This window comes from Fundulus heteroclitus, chromosome 23 (genome assembly GCF_011125445.2).
Source record: "Fundulus heteroclitus isolate FHET01 chromosome 23, MU-UCD_Fhet_4.1, whole genome shotgun sequence".
Taxonomy (NCBI): domain Eukaryota; kingdom Metazoa; phylum Chordata; class Actinopteri; order Cyprinodontiformes; family Fundulidae; genus Fundulus; species Fundulus heteroclitus.
In genome coordinates this window covers 19,826,973-19,839,107 of record NC_046383.1, presented here as the reverse complement: position 1 = coordinate 19,839,107, position 12,135 = coordinate 19,826,973, and the positions used below count along the sequence as shown (strand labels likewise).

At 39.8% G+C, this 12,135-nt stretch overlaps 1 protein-coding gene across 1 annotated transcript in view; it reads right to left on the bottom strand.

Moving 5' to 3' along the window:
* The window catches only part of LOC105932638 (dedicator of cytokinesis protein 2), a 127,888-nt gene extending 121,324 nt beyond the window's left edge, over positions 1-6,564 (bottom strand). The window contains exons 1-7 of the mRNA XM_036127187.1: positions 6,522-6,564; positions 4,197-4,280; positions 2,495-2,535; positions 2,315-2,370; positions 2,131-2,227; positions 1,860-2,008; positions 1,491-1,626 (exon numbers count right to left, since the gene is read on the bottom strand). Of these exons, the coding sequence (XP_035983080.1) occupies positions 1,491-1,626; positions 1,860-2,008; positions 2,131-2,227; positions 2,315-2,370; positions 2,495-2,535; positions 4,197-4,280; positions 6,522-6,564 (606 nt within the window). The remainder of the gene's footprint in view (positions 1-1,490; positions 1,627-1,859; positions 2,009-2,130; positions 2,228-2,314; positions 2,371-2,494; positions 2,536-4,196; positions 4,281-6,521) is intronic.
* Between the last annotated feature and the right edge of the window lie 5,571 nt (positions 6,565-12,135).

Sequence of the window (12,135 nt, the reverse complement as noted above, 5' to 3'; positions counted from 1 at the left end):
AATGAATGCAGAAGAGAGAAAGGAGGCGCACAAAACACTGTAGAGGAGCAAAATGTGTCGGTGTGTGTGAAACGCAACTGCGACTCTGAAGTCCGCCACTGTTTTGGTCTGTGTTAGCGTATGCATGTTAAGCGAGGTCTGCAGTGACTCCCGCACGTCGGTTTGTAGGCGGTTATTTAGATGGGGGGGGGGGGGTCTAGACAGAATACCGCAGGGAGGCGGCTTCACACTTTCCCACTCTGACAGCTGTTTTCACAGCCGCTTCATCTGGATGGGACCCCTATGTGACTGAAAAGTTTGTTGGACAAAGTCAAACTCATCTTCATGTGTTGAAACTTAATTGTACTAGTAGGACTCCAAAACAAATGGTTGGTATGCAGATCAAATCCATTTTTATTAACAGTAGATTATCCCATTCTTTTTTCAGCAGTTCTCTCACAAAGACACATATTTTACCTCCTTACCTATCCTGTCCACTGTGTGCAGATAAGCTTGTTAATTACTGCCCTGGCTGTAGTTATGGGCAAGTACGGGTGATTAGCTATTGTCTTGTAGCCGTTTTCTGGGTTGTGCATGTTGTCCTTTCTTTCCCGTTTTCAAGCGAAATTTGCCCCTTTGACATGGCATAATGAAAGAGTGAAGTAGCAGTCATGAATGACTTTTTAAAAATTCCCACAAAGTATGTGACACTTAAAAAAATATATATAAATCATAAGATTGCTTCAAATAGATTTGTTTAAGAAGAAATGTTACTGTTGCCAGTATGTGTGGCTCTGGTAATTTTGTGAACATTTGTTTTTCCACCGTGGAATCTTTTTTGGCTCGTTTAATTTTGGAGGTTGGGTGTCCCATAAATGTTCTGAGTTCAATTTTGCTACTGCAATAGAAGACTTTTTTTTTAAACATTTTTACACATCCTTCTCAAAGGTGCTGATGAATCAGGCTGACGCTGTGTCTCAGAACTGAGAAGTCTGGTTGGCCGGCATAAAAATCTAAGTTAATTTGAAATAAATCAGCTGCAACATTGAGACTATTGGTGCATGCGAGAGAGAGGAAGATTTCTGTGTGGAAAAAAAGTCCTATTACATTGCCATTACAATTCAATCAGTGGTTAAATCAATGGTGAGATGTAGAAATATCTGGATGGAGGGAAACTGAAGTTAATTCAATTTGTAAGCAAGCGAACACCTAATTTATTTAGCTGGGAGACGACCGACATATAAGTATAACTCAATTAGTATCTGTGGGTTCAAACAGATAGTTTCAGTGAAGAGCTTTTCTCATGCTAAAAAAAAGGAAAGTGAGGATGAAATGAGAAAAATGTAATTTCATCGGAGCGTAACTCAGAACAGTTTTATATTTATAGATAGTGCTTCATTAAAAAGAAAATCTGAGATCTTTTTAAAATAATTGGACACCCACCAAATCACATTAGTGTCAAAGCTGTGAAACCCTTTGTGTAGCCCTCCCCTTCACATTTTGTCTTGTACCTGCTCCTCTTTGATGCGTTCATTGATTTTGGTTGTGGCCTCCTCGTGCGCTCTGAAGAGACTGATGACATTAGCCTGCTCGGGGTCCAGGATGTTCCCATCCTCGTCTCGAACAACCAGGTCCAGCTCAAGGATCCTTCAGTGGGAAATAGCAAAAGCAGCATTGATGGAATTAGATTCGAGGGTGAAGAAAGTAAAGAGATTTTACGAAGGAAGGCGATTAGTTGAAGAGACGGATGACCAGGAAAAAAGGAGTGGGAAAACAGAGTCTTCAGGTGAAAAAAAGCCAAAGGGTGAACAGATGCTTTTTACAGCTTGTGCTAAACTATGAGGGTAAAACCTAAGATTAAATCATCAGCGTAGACGTACTTGTTCCCATAATCAATCTTAGAAGTAACTTTTTGCTTGAGCTCCTTAAACTCGTCACTGGGCAGTGTTCCAGACAGGAGCTGGGAACGCCACTCCATCAATTCCCACATCAGCCTCTGGACCTGTTTCACACGCGCCTGTTTGTTGCTCTAGAAAGACAGGCGGGGCGTGGCAGGGGGGGGGAATAAAACGTGGTGTTAAGAAAATTTGATGTTAAAGACCCAGCCAAGCCGACTTTAAATAAAAACAACTGTAAAAGTTTGCTTCATACCACAAACAGCTGCTTCCATATGGTGCCCCACTCCCTCAGTGTGGTGGTCACCTCTTTCACCAGAGGCATCTCTGCAGATGTCACAATTTCCTCATATCTAAAGTTTGCCCAAACAAAGGCACATTAGGTCAGAACACATTGAAACTCCTCCACCTTTAAGGGATGGTCTACCAAATCCGCTCACCCTCGTTTTTCGATGGTGGTCTCCTTCAGGTGGATAAAACTTGAAGGGAATACTCCCTGGAGGGGGGAAATATGACACAAAGACAAACAGGAGAGAAAGTCAATAACAGCTCTCGACACCGACAATCGTGTTATTGCAAATGATGTCATTAAAATGCACGGTCAAAATGTGGCCTCTTACCTTTTGGGCTTTGTTTCTTGCCAGGTATCCTTTGTACCACCCTGAAAAACAGTCCCAACGTCATCATAAAGCTACACGAAAAACCAGTAAAGATTGTTCAATGTTGTAATAAAACAAAGGCATGAAGGCGGTCATCCCTGATGTAGTTTGCTTGTAATGAGAAATTTAAGAGTTCGGGACTTTTCTCCCCCTTTGCTCTTTGATACATGCATAGTTTTGGTCATTTTTTACTGAACTTTTTTTCGGGAATAAATTATAAAGATTCATATGCTGAGAAATGTTTTGCACATTTTGCACTGACTATATGTGGTTTTGTTTCCCTGTCTCATAGCAGCTTGGAAACATTTCTTTAATCTACTCATAATCTACTGCAAACTAAGTTAATATGGGTACGCCCAGTAAATAAGATCCACCAGCAGGAGGTCACTCATAGTTGTTTAGGTTTTCTCGGGATTTATAATCTATCATATATCATAAGACTCAACTGACGCAAATAGGGACTAGAATCACAATCAATTGAAATATTGTGTAATTTTGAAAGAATATACAATAACATTTGAATATAAAATAGCATTTTATGGTTTCTCATATAAGAATTCATTAAAAAAAATACTTGACTGCCAAAAAAAAATATACAAAGTATTTTCGTGCACTAGTGTAAAATGGAATGTGAAATGAGGGTATGAATACAAGAAGGGGCAAATTAATACAGAGCAGACAGATACTCAGGAAACAAATAGTTTGTTTTTGAGTTTACAAAGTAATTATGATGCAAAGTTTAAGAATATTTGCTTCCTACTATTTTATCTTCCCATATTACCATGCTTCAGACTTATGCTTTCATGGAGCTGTTTGAAGGGAACACATACAGAAGCACTGCATGGTGCATTTAAGCCGCCATTTTTAAACCAAAGATTCTCTAATAAATGTGCCTTAAAAATAATAATTCATTGTAAAGTTGAAAATTTACTAAACAGCTGCTTAAGGAAATTTATTTATTTCCAACTTGTTTTACAGAGTAAATTTGATGTTAATCTGCCAAAAGCATCAGTCTGTTGTATAGTGATAACTGTTCAAAATCATATTATCAGAAAGTTTAACCATGCTATTATACAGTAGCCTCTTAATGTCACGTATTAATAAACAAACATAAGGCTGCAAGTGCAGGTTTGTTTTTTAGCTGAAAAAAATATATCTTAAATTAATATTGACATCAAAATGACCAGCTGCATTACAGAGTGCTGCACCCTCAAAGGTCACTGCACATTAGAAATTATTGATGTAAGCGGCTTATTCTACTAATGTAACTAATTAGTACAGAATCCTTATTCCCATTTTTCTCAACATGTCCAATGTGCTTTTCAGTAATATCCGTCCAACTGATGTCTTCCTGTATGTAAAACAATCAGACAAATGTTAAATAACTTTGTTCCTAATCTTTTCTGCACCAAATTGTGCATTCCTTTTAGATCCTTTATGAGTCTTAAATTACCTTATACTCATAAATTGAGAAAAAAAAATTCTAAATGCTTAAGATCTTAAGCTGTTGCTGCTTCAGCATGACATGCTGTGTTAGGAGTGACTGTACGTCTGGTTTGACTTATTGTATATGCAAGTAAATTTATTTTTTTCCAGACTATATTAAAATAATTAAAGGCAGCAGACACGCCTTCGATTTCATTATGAACGAAATACAACTTACCTTCACAGACCTCTGTGATGTGGACCGTGTCTCCCACTTCCAGGGACAGATGCTTCTCTCCATGGCCGACAAAATTCCACTTAGCTGAAAAAGAAAATATGAATGGTACAACAAAATAAAAAAGCAAATTGCCCAAATGAAAAACATTCAGTTTCCGTTCAGTTTGTTTTTATTTGTACCGCACCAAATTCACCACCAAAGTCACCTGGGACTTACCTGACTCCGCCAGATAGATTTGCTCCGCATATCCATCTGGAAACCTTCCGTTGAAGTAATTTTGGGAAGGGGCGAAAATACTGGTTAGCTGATTGGCCTATGTTGGTGATAGACGGGCCAAATAAACCAATCAGATTCGTCGTCGCTCTGTTACGAGCGACGACGAAAACACAACCACAAGCCAAGCTACTCTTGCTGCTGCAAGTAAAGGCTCGTTAGCTCAGCAGAGAAATACTCTGTAATTCCGATAAAATTTGCTCGATAGCCGCGCTAACGCTAGTTTCATCGGCTGAAGCCGCCATGTTCTTTAGACTGAACTGACGCGCTTCCCGTTGCGTCACACCTCAACCCGCCTCAAAGCCAACGCTGATTGGACGTTCGTTTGGTGAACGGCTCCAAATTTTCTTCAACGGAGGGTATCCAGACTGATCTGCGAGTGAAACCTTGAAACCTCGCGAGATCAGGATGGTCTCACGAGGCTAACCTGGGACCACTTTACAAGAAAAATAGATTCAGCTCGTTTGCAATTTTTTAGATACCACGTTGGTCCAAATTCATGTCAAATAAATCCAGTCACAATGTCAGATTCAGATCCAATCCAGACCAAATTACGTTGCAAAACCATCAATTTCAGTTAATCAAAAATGATCAAACCACAAATGATCAATCTAAAGAAACCCAGAAAATTGCATTGAGCTGTTGAAGATGTCCTTATGCAAATATTAGCACAGGCACAAATTTAGCTTTATGAATGAGACACCAGAGTCTATTGCTAACCTTAGTAACAGCTGACAACTGCACATTCACTTTGAAGATCAACTGTTGCAAGAAATATATAGTTACTTTGAAACAAGTGAATATAAGAAAAATAGTTTTGAAATTAAAAACTAATACAAAAAAGCACTGTAAGGAATAAAAGCTAAAACGTTGGTGGTATCCATTGCAAAAAAATAGAAAGAAGAAATTGACATCCTTATGATGGTCAACATTATATATCTTTTCTCATTTTATTGCTATTTTGCTGATATGGTTGTTACAGTTAGGGGAAAAAGCTGCGTATTTCCTGCTCTGCATGTTATGAGTGTGAGTAACGGCTCAACATCAGTTTGAGGCTATTAGGTTGATGCATTAAAAAGAAAGGCAGAGAGTAGAACATTAGCATTAGCTTCTTCCCTACAGGTCTCAGGCTGTGCTCTAGGTATTTTGAGTAAAAGTATAACCCAAACAGGGTGACAATTAAAACCTATTAGCTCTGTGCGGTAACATAAGGCCAGCGTATATTAACATGGATCTTCAGCTCACATTTCAGCTTTAAAGCTTTAAACTCATACAAACTTCCTTCCTTTCTACCACCACTTCCTGTGTTCTAGACTCGCACAAACTAAGATCAACAGTTTTCCCACACACGGCGAACGTTGAAGCGATCCTTGTTTTAGGTAACGTTATCGGTCAATGCTCCTTTCATCGTCTCTCGGGTTAAAAGCTGCACTACCGGGTTGGTAAGAGGTTTGACTGACCCCCTCCTAAGAGATAAATACGCAACATTTTTATCAACAATTAACGGCAGCAGAATGCTTCTCAGTTACAGTCATTTCAACCCAGAATGAAGGTAAAAAAAAATAAAAATAAATCTGTGTCCTTAAAGTTTTTGGCAGCATCGCGTATCTAATGGAAACACAATGTGATAAGCTCCGCCATGTTAAACCACACGTCTCATTTACGCTGCACTGAGGTTGTTTGCAGAGTCTTGCTCCAAACCAAACCCTAACATCTTCCTTTGAAATACACATTTCAACTTCAATCTAGCTCCCAGCATTTATATTTCTGTTGCATTGTGTCTCAGGCGGTCTGAATTTTCACAAAGCACCGCCGCTCTACTGCAACTCCCCCTGGGGTTCCTTGTGTCGAAGGTTTATGTGTAGTGCTTGAGCTTTTCAAATCTCCAGGTTGGAGTTGAAAGACCTCTTAAGCTACTTACACCAGCTCGCACAGCATCAAACAGAAATGTGTCCATTTTTATTTGTCCTCAGTACAGCAAAATGTACTTTGGGAGTGTATGCACCCGCGCACGTACAAAGGAACTCAAAAATCGGGGACCTTTTAACTTACCTACACCATACCGCTCTGTAGTAGTCCTTGTCCAAGGAGCCATGATTTCATGTATTCTGCTCCGCAATAGCCACTGTTATAAATGTGTTTCTGCTTCCTTTCCTTTTTTTATCTCTCCCCTAAACTTCTCTTTTGCATTTTTTGTAGTTCAACTGAAAGCAACAGGCCCTACCCCTTTGGCCCTTCTTCCTCTTCTGTCTCTTCTCGCTTCCTGCCTTTTGCGCACTTAAGAGGAAGTGGTAGAATATGACAAGGTGGAGTCACACCCAGGTTACAGTGCCTCTGTGCTGCTAATTTAGAGTGTCATCAACCAGAGTCAGTTAAAAAGGAGCTAATGAAGCATTGTTGACTATATTCAAAGTCAAGCGTCAGCACAGGTGAAAATGTCAAAAGGATGTATAGTTAGGTTCATTTTGAAACTGAATATTTACATGCAACAATTCAAGCCATCTCAAGGTAACCTCCAGGTTGCTGTGGCTTGATGGGTTGAGTAGTTGTCTTGCAATCGGAAGGTTGTGGGTTTTACAATACGAACAGCGCCGGACCTGGACATCTGGAGGCCCTAAACAGAGTATGTTTTTTGGGCCCTATTTTATCTTAGAAAGACAGTTAAAGACTCTCCAAGCCAAATGCAATTATATACATTATGCATAACACTAGATCAGCATTGCTGCCTTGCAGCAAGAAAGTACTAGGTTTTCAACCCAGGCTTGGGGTCTTTCTGCATAGAGTTTGCATGTTCTCCCTGTGCATATGCGGGGTCACTCCGGGTACTCCTGGATTCCTCCCACAGTCCAAAAAACATGACTGTTAGGTTAATTGATCTCTCTAAACTGCCCTTAGGAGTGAGTGTGTGTGCAAGGTTTGTTTGTCCTGCGTGTCCCTGTGTTGCCCTGTGATGGACTGGCAACCTGTCCAGGATGTACCCCGCCTCTCGTCCAGTGACTGCTGGAGATAGGCACCAGCCCCCTGCGACCCTGCATAGATAAGGGGGTGTAGATGATAAATAGATGACATTTGACCTCTATGACTATAGTGTATCATAGCTAAGTGCTGAGCACTCACTGAAAATGATGTATGAATGCATGTGTGGATGTGTAAATGAGGGCACATGAGGTACTTTAAGTGGCCTGATTAGCTAAAAAGAAGCTATATATATATATATATATATATATATTTTTTTTTTTTTTTTTTTTTTTATTTCTTTTGGACCCAGTCAGTGGTCCTCAATTCCAGTCCTTGAAGGCAGGTGTCCTGAAATGTATTTATTACTCTGCTTCCACACACCTGAGTTAAATCATCTGGTCATCAGCAGGACTCTGAAGAACCTGACTGCATACTGAGGAGGTAATTCAGTGCTTCTAGTTGAAACTCATTAAATGTTTGTAACTCAATTTGACCATTAGAGGGCTAACATAATAAAAAGAAATGCAATAAAACATTATGGTATGTTTTCAGATTTATTCTTTCTAAATTATGACAAGTATCAAGCCATGTACGGCAAAACACTTAAATCCTAAAAAGATTCCTTCAAAACAAAATGTCAAACTCTAAACTATTGTAACCAGTAACTAACAGGACACACGTTGAAAGATGAACAAGATTAAAAACTATACGAATACATTTTCTCCAGATATAAAGTTAGAAAATAACCATAAAATCGTTGTTCTAATCTTAACAAAAACAAAAAAATTGCAAAAAATAAAAGGCAATGAACAACAAATAACCCCCCTCTGAAAAGGAAATAATTAGAAGTATGTACAAAAATATAAAAAAAAATAGTTTAAAACTCTAAATAAATAAAATTCGACTTTAAAATGCCTGTTCCTTTTAATAGGAATCATCAAAGTGTGGGTCTCCTTGCTTTTGTTATAGCAAAATCAGCTAATGTCATGAAGTGTGGCTTCCAACTGGTTGATACTGATTGTGGCCAGCCTTTCCTGCCCCATGGAGGACCTTTGGTATGTTTTAATCAGTTTTAGCTTTGAAAATCTATTTATATGCACATTTGACCAGCTGGTGATTAATGATTAACGTAGGCTCTGTTTTTTTGTTGCAAACAGTGGAACAGTGAGCCAGTTTACTCTCCGACTGGCCATGGGGCCATAAGCAGCTGCTTAATCCGCTTAATTACAGGTCCGTCTCTAGGTTCATCCCACATTCAGCAGTACAGTTAAATTGAAGTTAATACGTTTTGCATAATTAAGGAAATCTCCAACCTTTCATCCTTAGAACCCGAGAATCTAGTGTGAGCGACAACACAGACCCTGTGGGAATGATTTAACGGGTTTATTGTGAAATACGTACAAGGAGATGGATTTCTGGGTTTCGGACCTGATTCCAGGGTGGCACTAGCGGGAGAGTTGTTTGCTTAATAATCAGTATTGAGATGGTCAGGTCCGGAAAATCAGGAATGAAGAGGAGTCTCACTGGCAAGGAGGAGATTGAAGTTCCCGAGGGAGGCGAGTTCATCCACAGAGACCGAGGTTGGCAGGAGACTGGTGTATGGCAGAGTGTAATGTTTGTGTTTTCCTCCCAGGTTGATAGCTAGGACCAGTGACATGTTGGAGGGTAAGTGGACAGGAGGTGAGTGAAGAGAAGGTGGTAGGAAAATCAGACAGTTGTCCCCAGGAGAAGTGCTAGAGGAGCGGCGCAGATAAACCAGGAAGGGGAAGCTGAAAATCATTTCTCCACACAGACGATAGAAGCAAGGAAGCAGACTAAGGGAGCCCAGACAACTGACACCCAAGGAGAAATCTGGTTTCTGTCAAAGAGAAACAAAGGATGCAAGTGCAGGCAACTCTAGGGAGCAAAAACACAGCAAGAATGGGTACCTGGTTATCATTCACGTGAGCAAAACAATCTGTCATTTCTCTCAGGGAACCTGCTCCTCTTATAGCTGAAGAGCTTTAATGAGTTTCAGCTTCTGCACCTGCTGGTCACACAAGGGAAGCAGAGCAGGATGAGGCACACACACACACACACACACTGACCTGCACTAGGTATGACACAACCTAACTCACACCATTTCTGTCAGGAGGAGCAAAAAGCCAACATTTCACCAAACATTTTAAAGCACTTTTCAGTACTAAGATGATTTAAAGTGCTGAGCAAAAAAAAAAAAAAAAGTGGGGGGAAAAATCATCACAGAAGAAAGCATATTGCAGTGCAATAGTGGCAGTAAGTTAAGATATAAGACAAGTTGGACTACTAACATTCAAAAGCCACTCTAAACAAATAGGTTTATAACCTCGATGTAAATCAACTCAGGGTTTCAGCACTTTTACAGTCCCCTGGGAGTTTGTTTCAGATTAATGGAGTTTAAGATATCCAAAATGTTTAATCCAGGCCATACAGGTTAGAACCAATGATACCAAATATTAGGGACATGTTTCACTTTAAAGGAGCAATAAACCAAATTTCATTATTTTAGATAGAACTAAAAAAAAAAAAAAGTATGTGAAGAAGGTAAGATTTCAGATGGACTATGGTATGACGTCACACTGCATCTCTATTGTTCTCCAGCCTGTTGTTTACATAACCGGGCCGGCTGGGCAGTGCGTGTGAACAGGTGACACTCAGGGCTTAGCCCCTCCCTGCCCTAAAATACCACCGTCAGAGCAGCGCAGCATTGGAGCAACAAATGCAAAGCTCCAGCTTATCCCAGCAGATCAAAATGTTCTCTTGCTAACAGCATTATAAAATTTTGTTACTTACTTCACTAGAAAGGTTCCTCCCAAAGGTGATGCTGTTTAGGCGGCGACACGTGAGAAAGGAAAGGAGGTTCCGGGTGGCATCTTGAGTGAAGGTAAAGAGAGCCACGGTTTGTCACACATCTGGTTTTAGTCTACAGACTGTGTGGTATTGCTTATTGCTCCTTTAAAAACAGTGAGAAAAAAAATGTCAAGTGACTTTATGTAGTCCATGTAAAATAATATTTATACCTTATGGCCCTATTTCATATGAGGAACATGGATTTACTAGCAAACCTACTAGCAAACCTAGACATTTACTAACAAACCTCTTTTCAATAAGCTCTTTCACCAGGTAAAACCAGAGGAGGGTCCTAATTTCTGCAGTTGGCGTCATTGTGTTCCTCAGTAAATACATTTCCATGCATTGACAACAAAGTCACAATGTCAACTGCACCACAAATAATCCATACTTGCACTTCAGTCCACAAAGACCTTTTAGAAGGAACAGCAGTCACTGGTGCAAAAAGTAAAATCAAAGTGACCTTAACTAAAAATTCTTACTCATGCAAAAGATACTGATGACAGTAATGACCATGTAGGACTGTATAAAGAATCTAATTGAGTGCATAGAAGTACCCCTAGATTAGAACGTTTAAAATTTGAGAACAGTTTCTAAAATAAAATCCCACAAAATCATGATTTATTTCTAAATACAGGAGACAGCGTTAAGTTGTCATTGCCAAGAAAAGCTTTTCCACAAATGTCTTAATACATTCCCATTAGTCGATTCAATACTCATTCCCCATGTCGTTCCAGTGTTTTACCCATAACTTACTTTTTGCACCGATTTGCGTTTTTTTTAATTCAAGAATTACTTTTGTTGTCAACACGTGGTTTGAATTTCAGTTTAATAGTGGTGGTTTCATTACAGTGGAGTAAAAAAAAGTGTAATCAGCAGAACAATTGATTCTGAACCATAGTATCATCCAGTTATACCCCAAAGGTCTTTATTTTAACAAAATTCTCAGGAAACTTAAATGTTTCTTTCCTACTAAAAATATAGCAGTTTTTGTCATTTGCAGGAAACTTGCGACCCCCATGCAAGACGCTCTAGGGAGATAATAAAAGTCTTTAGTTTATTGAACACGTTGATAATGGTGAGAACGGTTTGTCAGAAGGAGTCTCTGAATCTGAGCAGCAGAGCAATGCGGGAGAAGAGGGGAGAAAGATGAGCAGAGCTGAAGAATAGCACAGTGTTGTAATCGTGAAAAAAGAAATTGGCCTTACTGGTTTGAGCTGTGGATAATTTGTCATGGAGGAGTGAGCAGAGTCCAAAGCTGCTTATCTGTGTGGCAGGCTGGTTTAGATAGGAAGCTGCAGGAGACAAGCTGTAAGGCTGGGAGGTTCTGATGGTGAGAGGAGAAAGCTGATTGTGGAAGCTGCTGTCCAGGGAGTTATGGCCTAAACAATACAGAGCAGAGGATCCAGGTAGAATCACTGGGAGGCCCGATGCAGTGGTGATCATGAGAGGAAACCTTGGAGAGAAATAGTAAGGGCGAATTAGCAACAGCCAGGACACTAAATACGTGACTCTACTGAGGAGAACAACAGAGACCTAGTGGTACCACTAAGGTAAAGAACGATCCGCTGCAGCTCCTCTTAAGTTCCAACGAACAAGGCTGACTGAAAGTAGATGTGCAGGAGCACGCTGCTCAGCCCCGCCCTCCTGGAGAAACCGCAGCTCTGGAAGAGAGTGCAAACAATCCCAGATCCAAGACAGTTTTCCTTTCATCCAACACAGTTTAATAGTATTTTGATGCATATTTAAAGTCAATCAAAGTGTTGATGGTACATTCAAATTCAAAAATAACATTGATGTTAACTTACAGATAAGTCCAAACGTCTTCAGGTTCAATTTG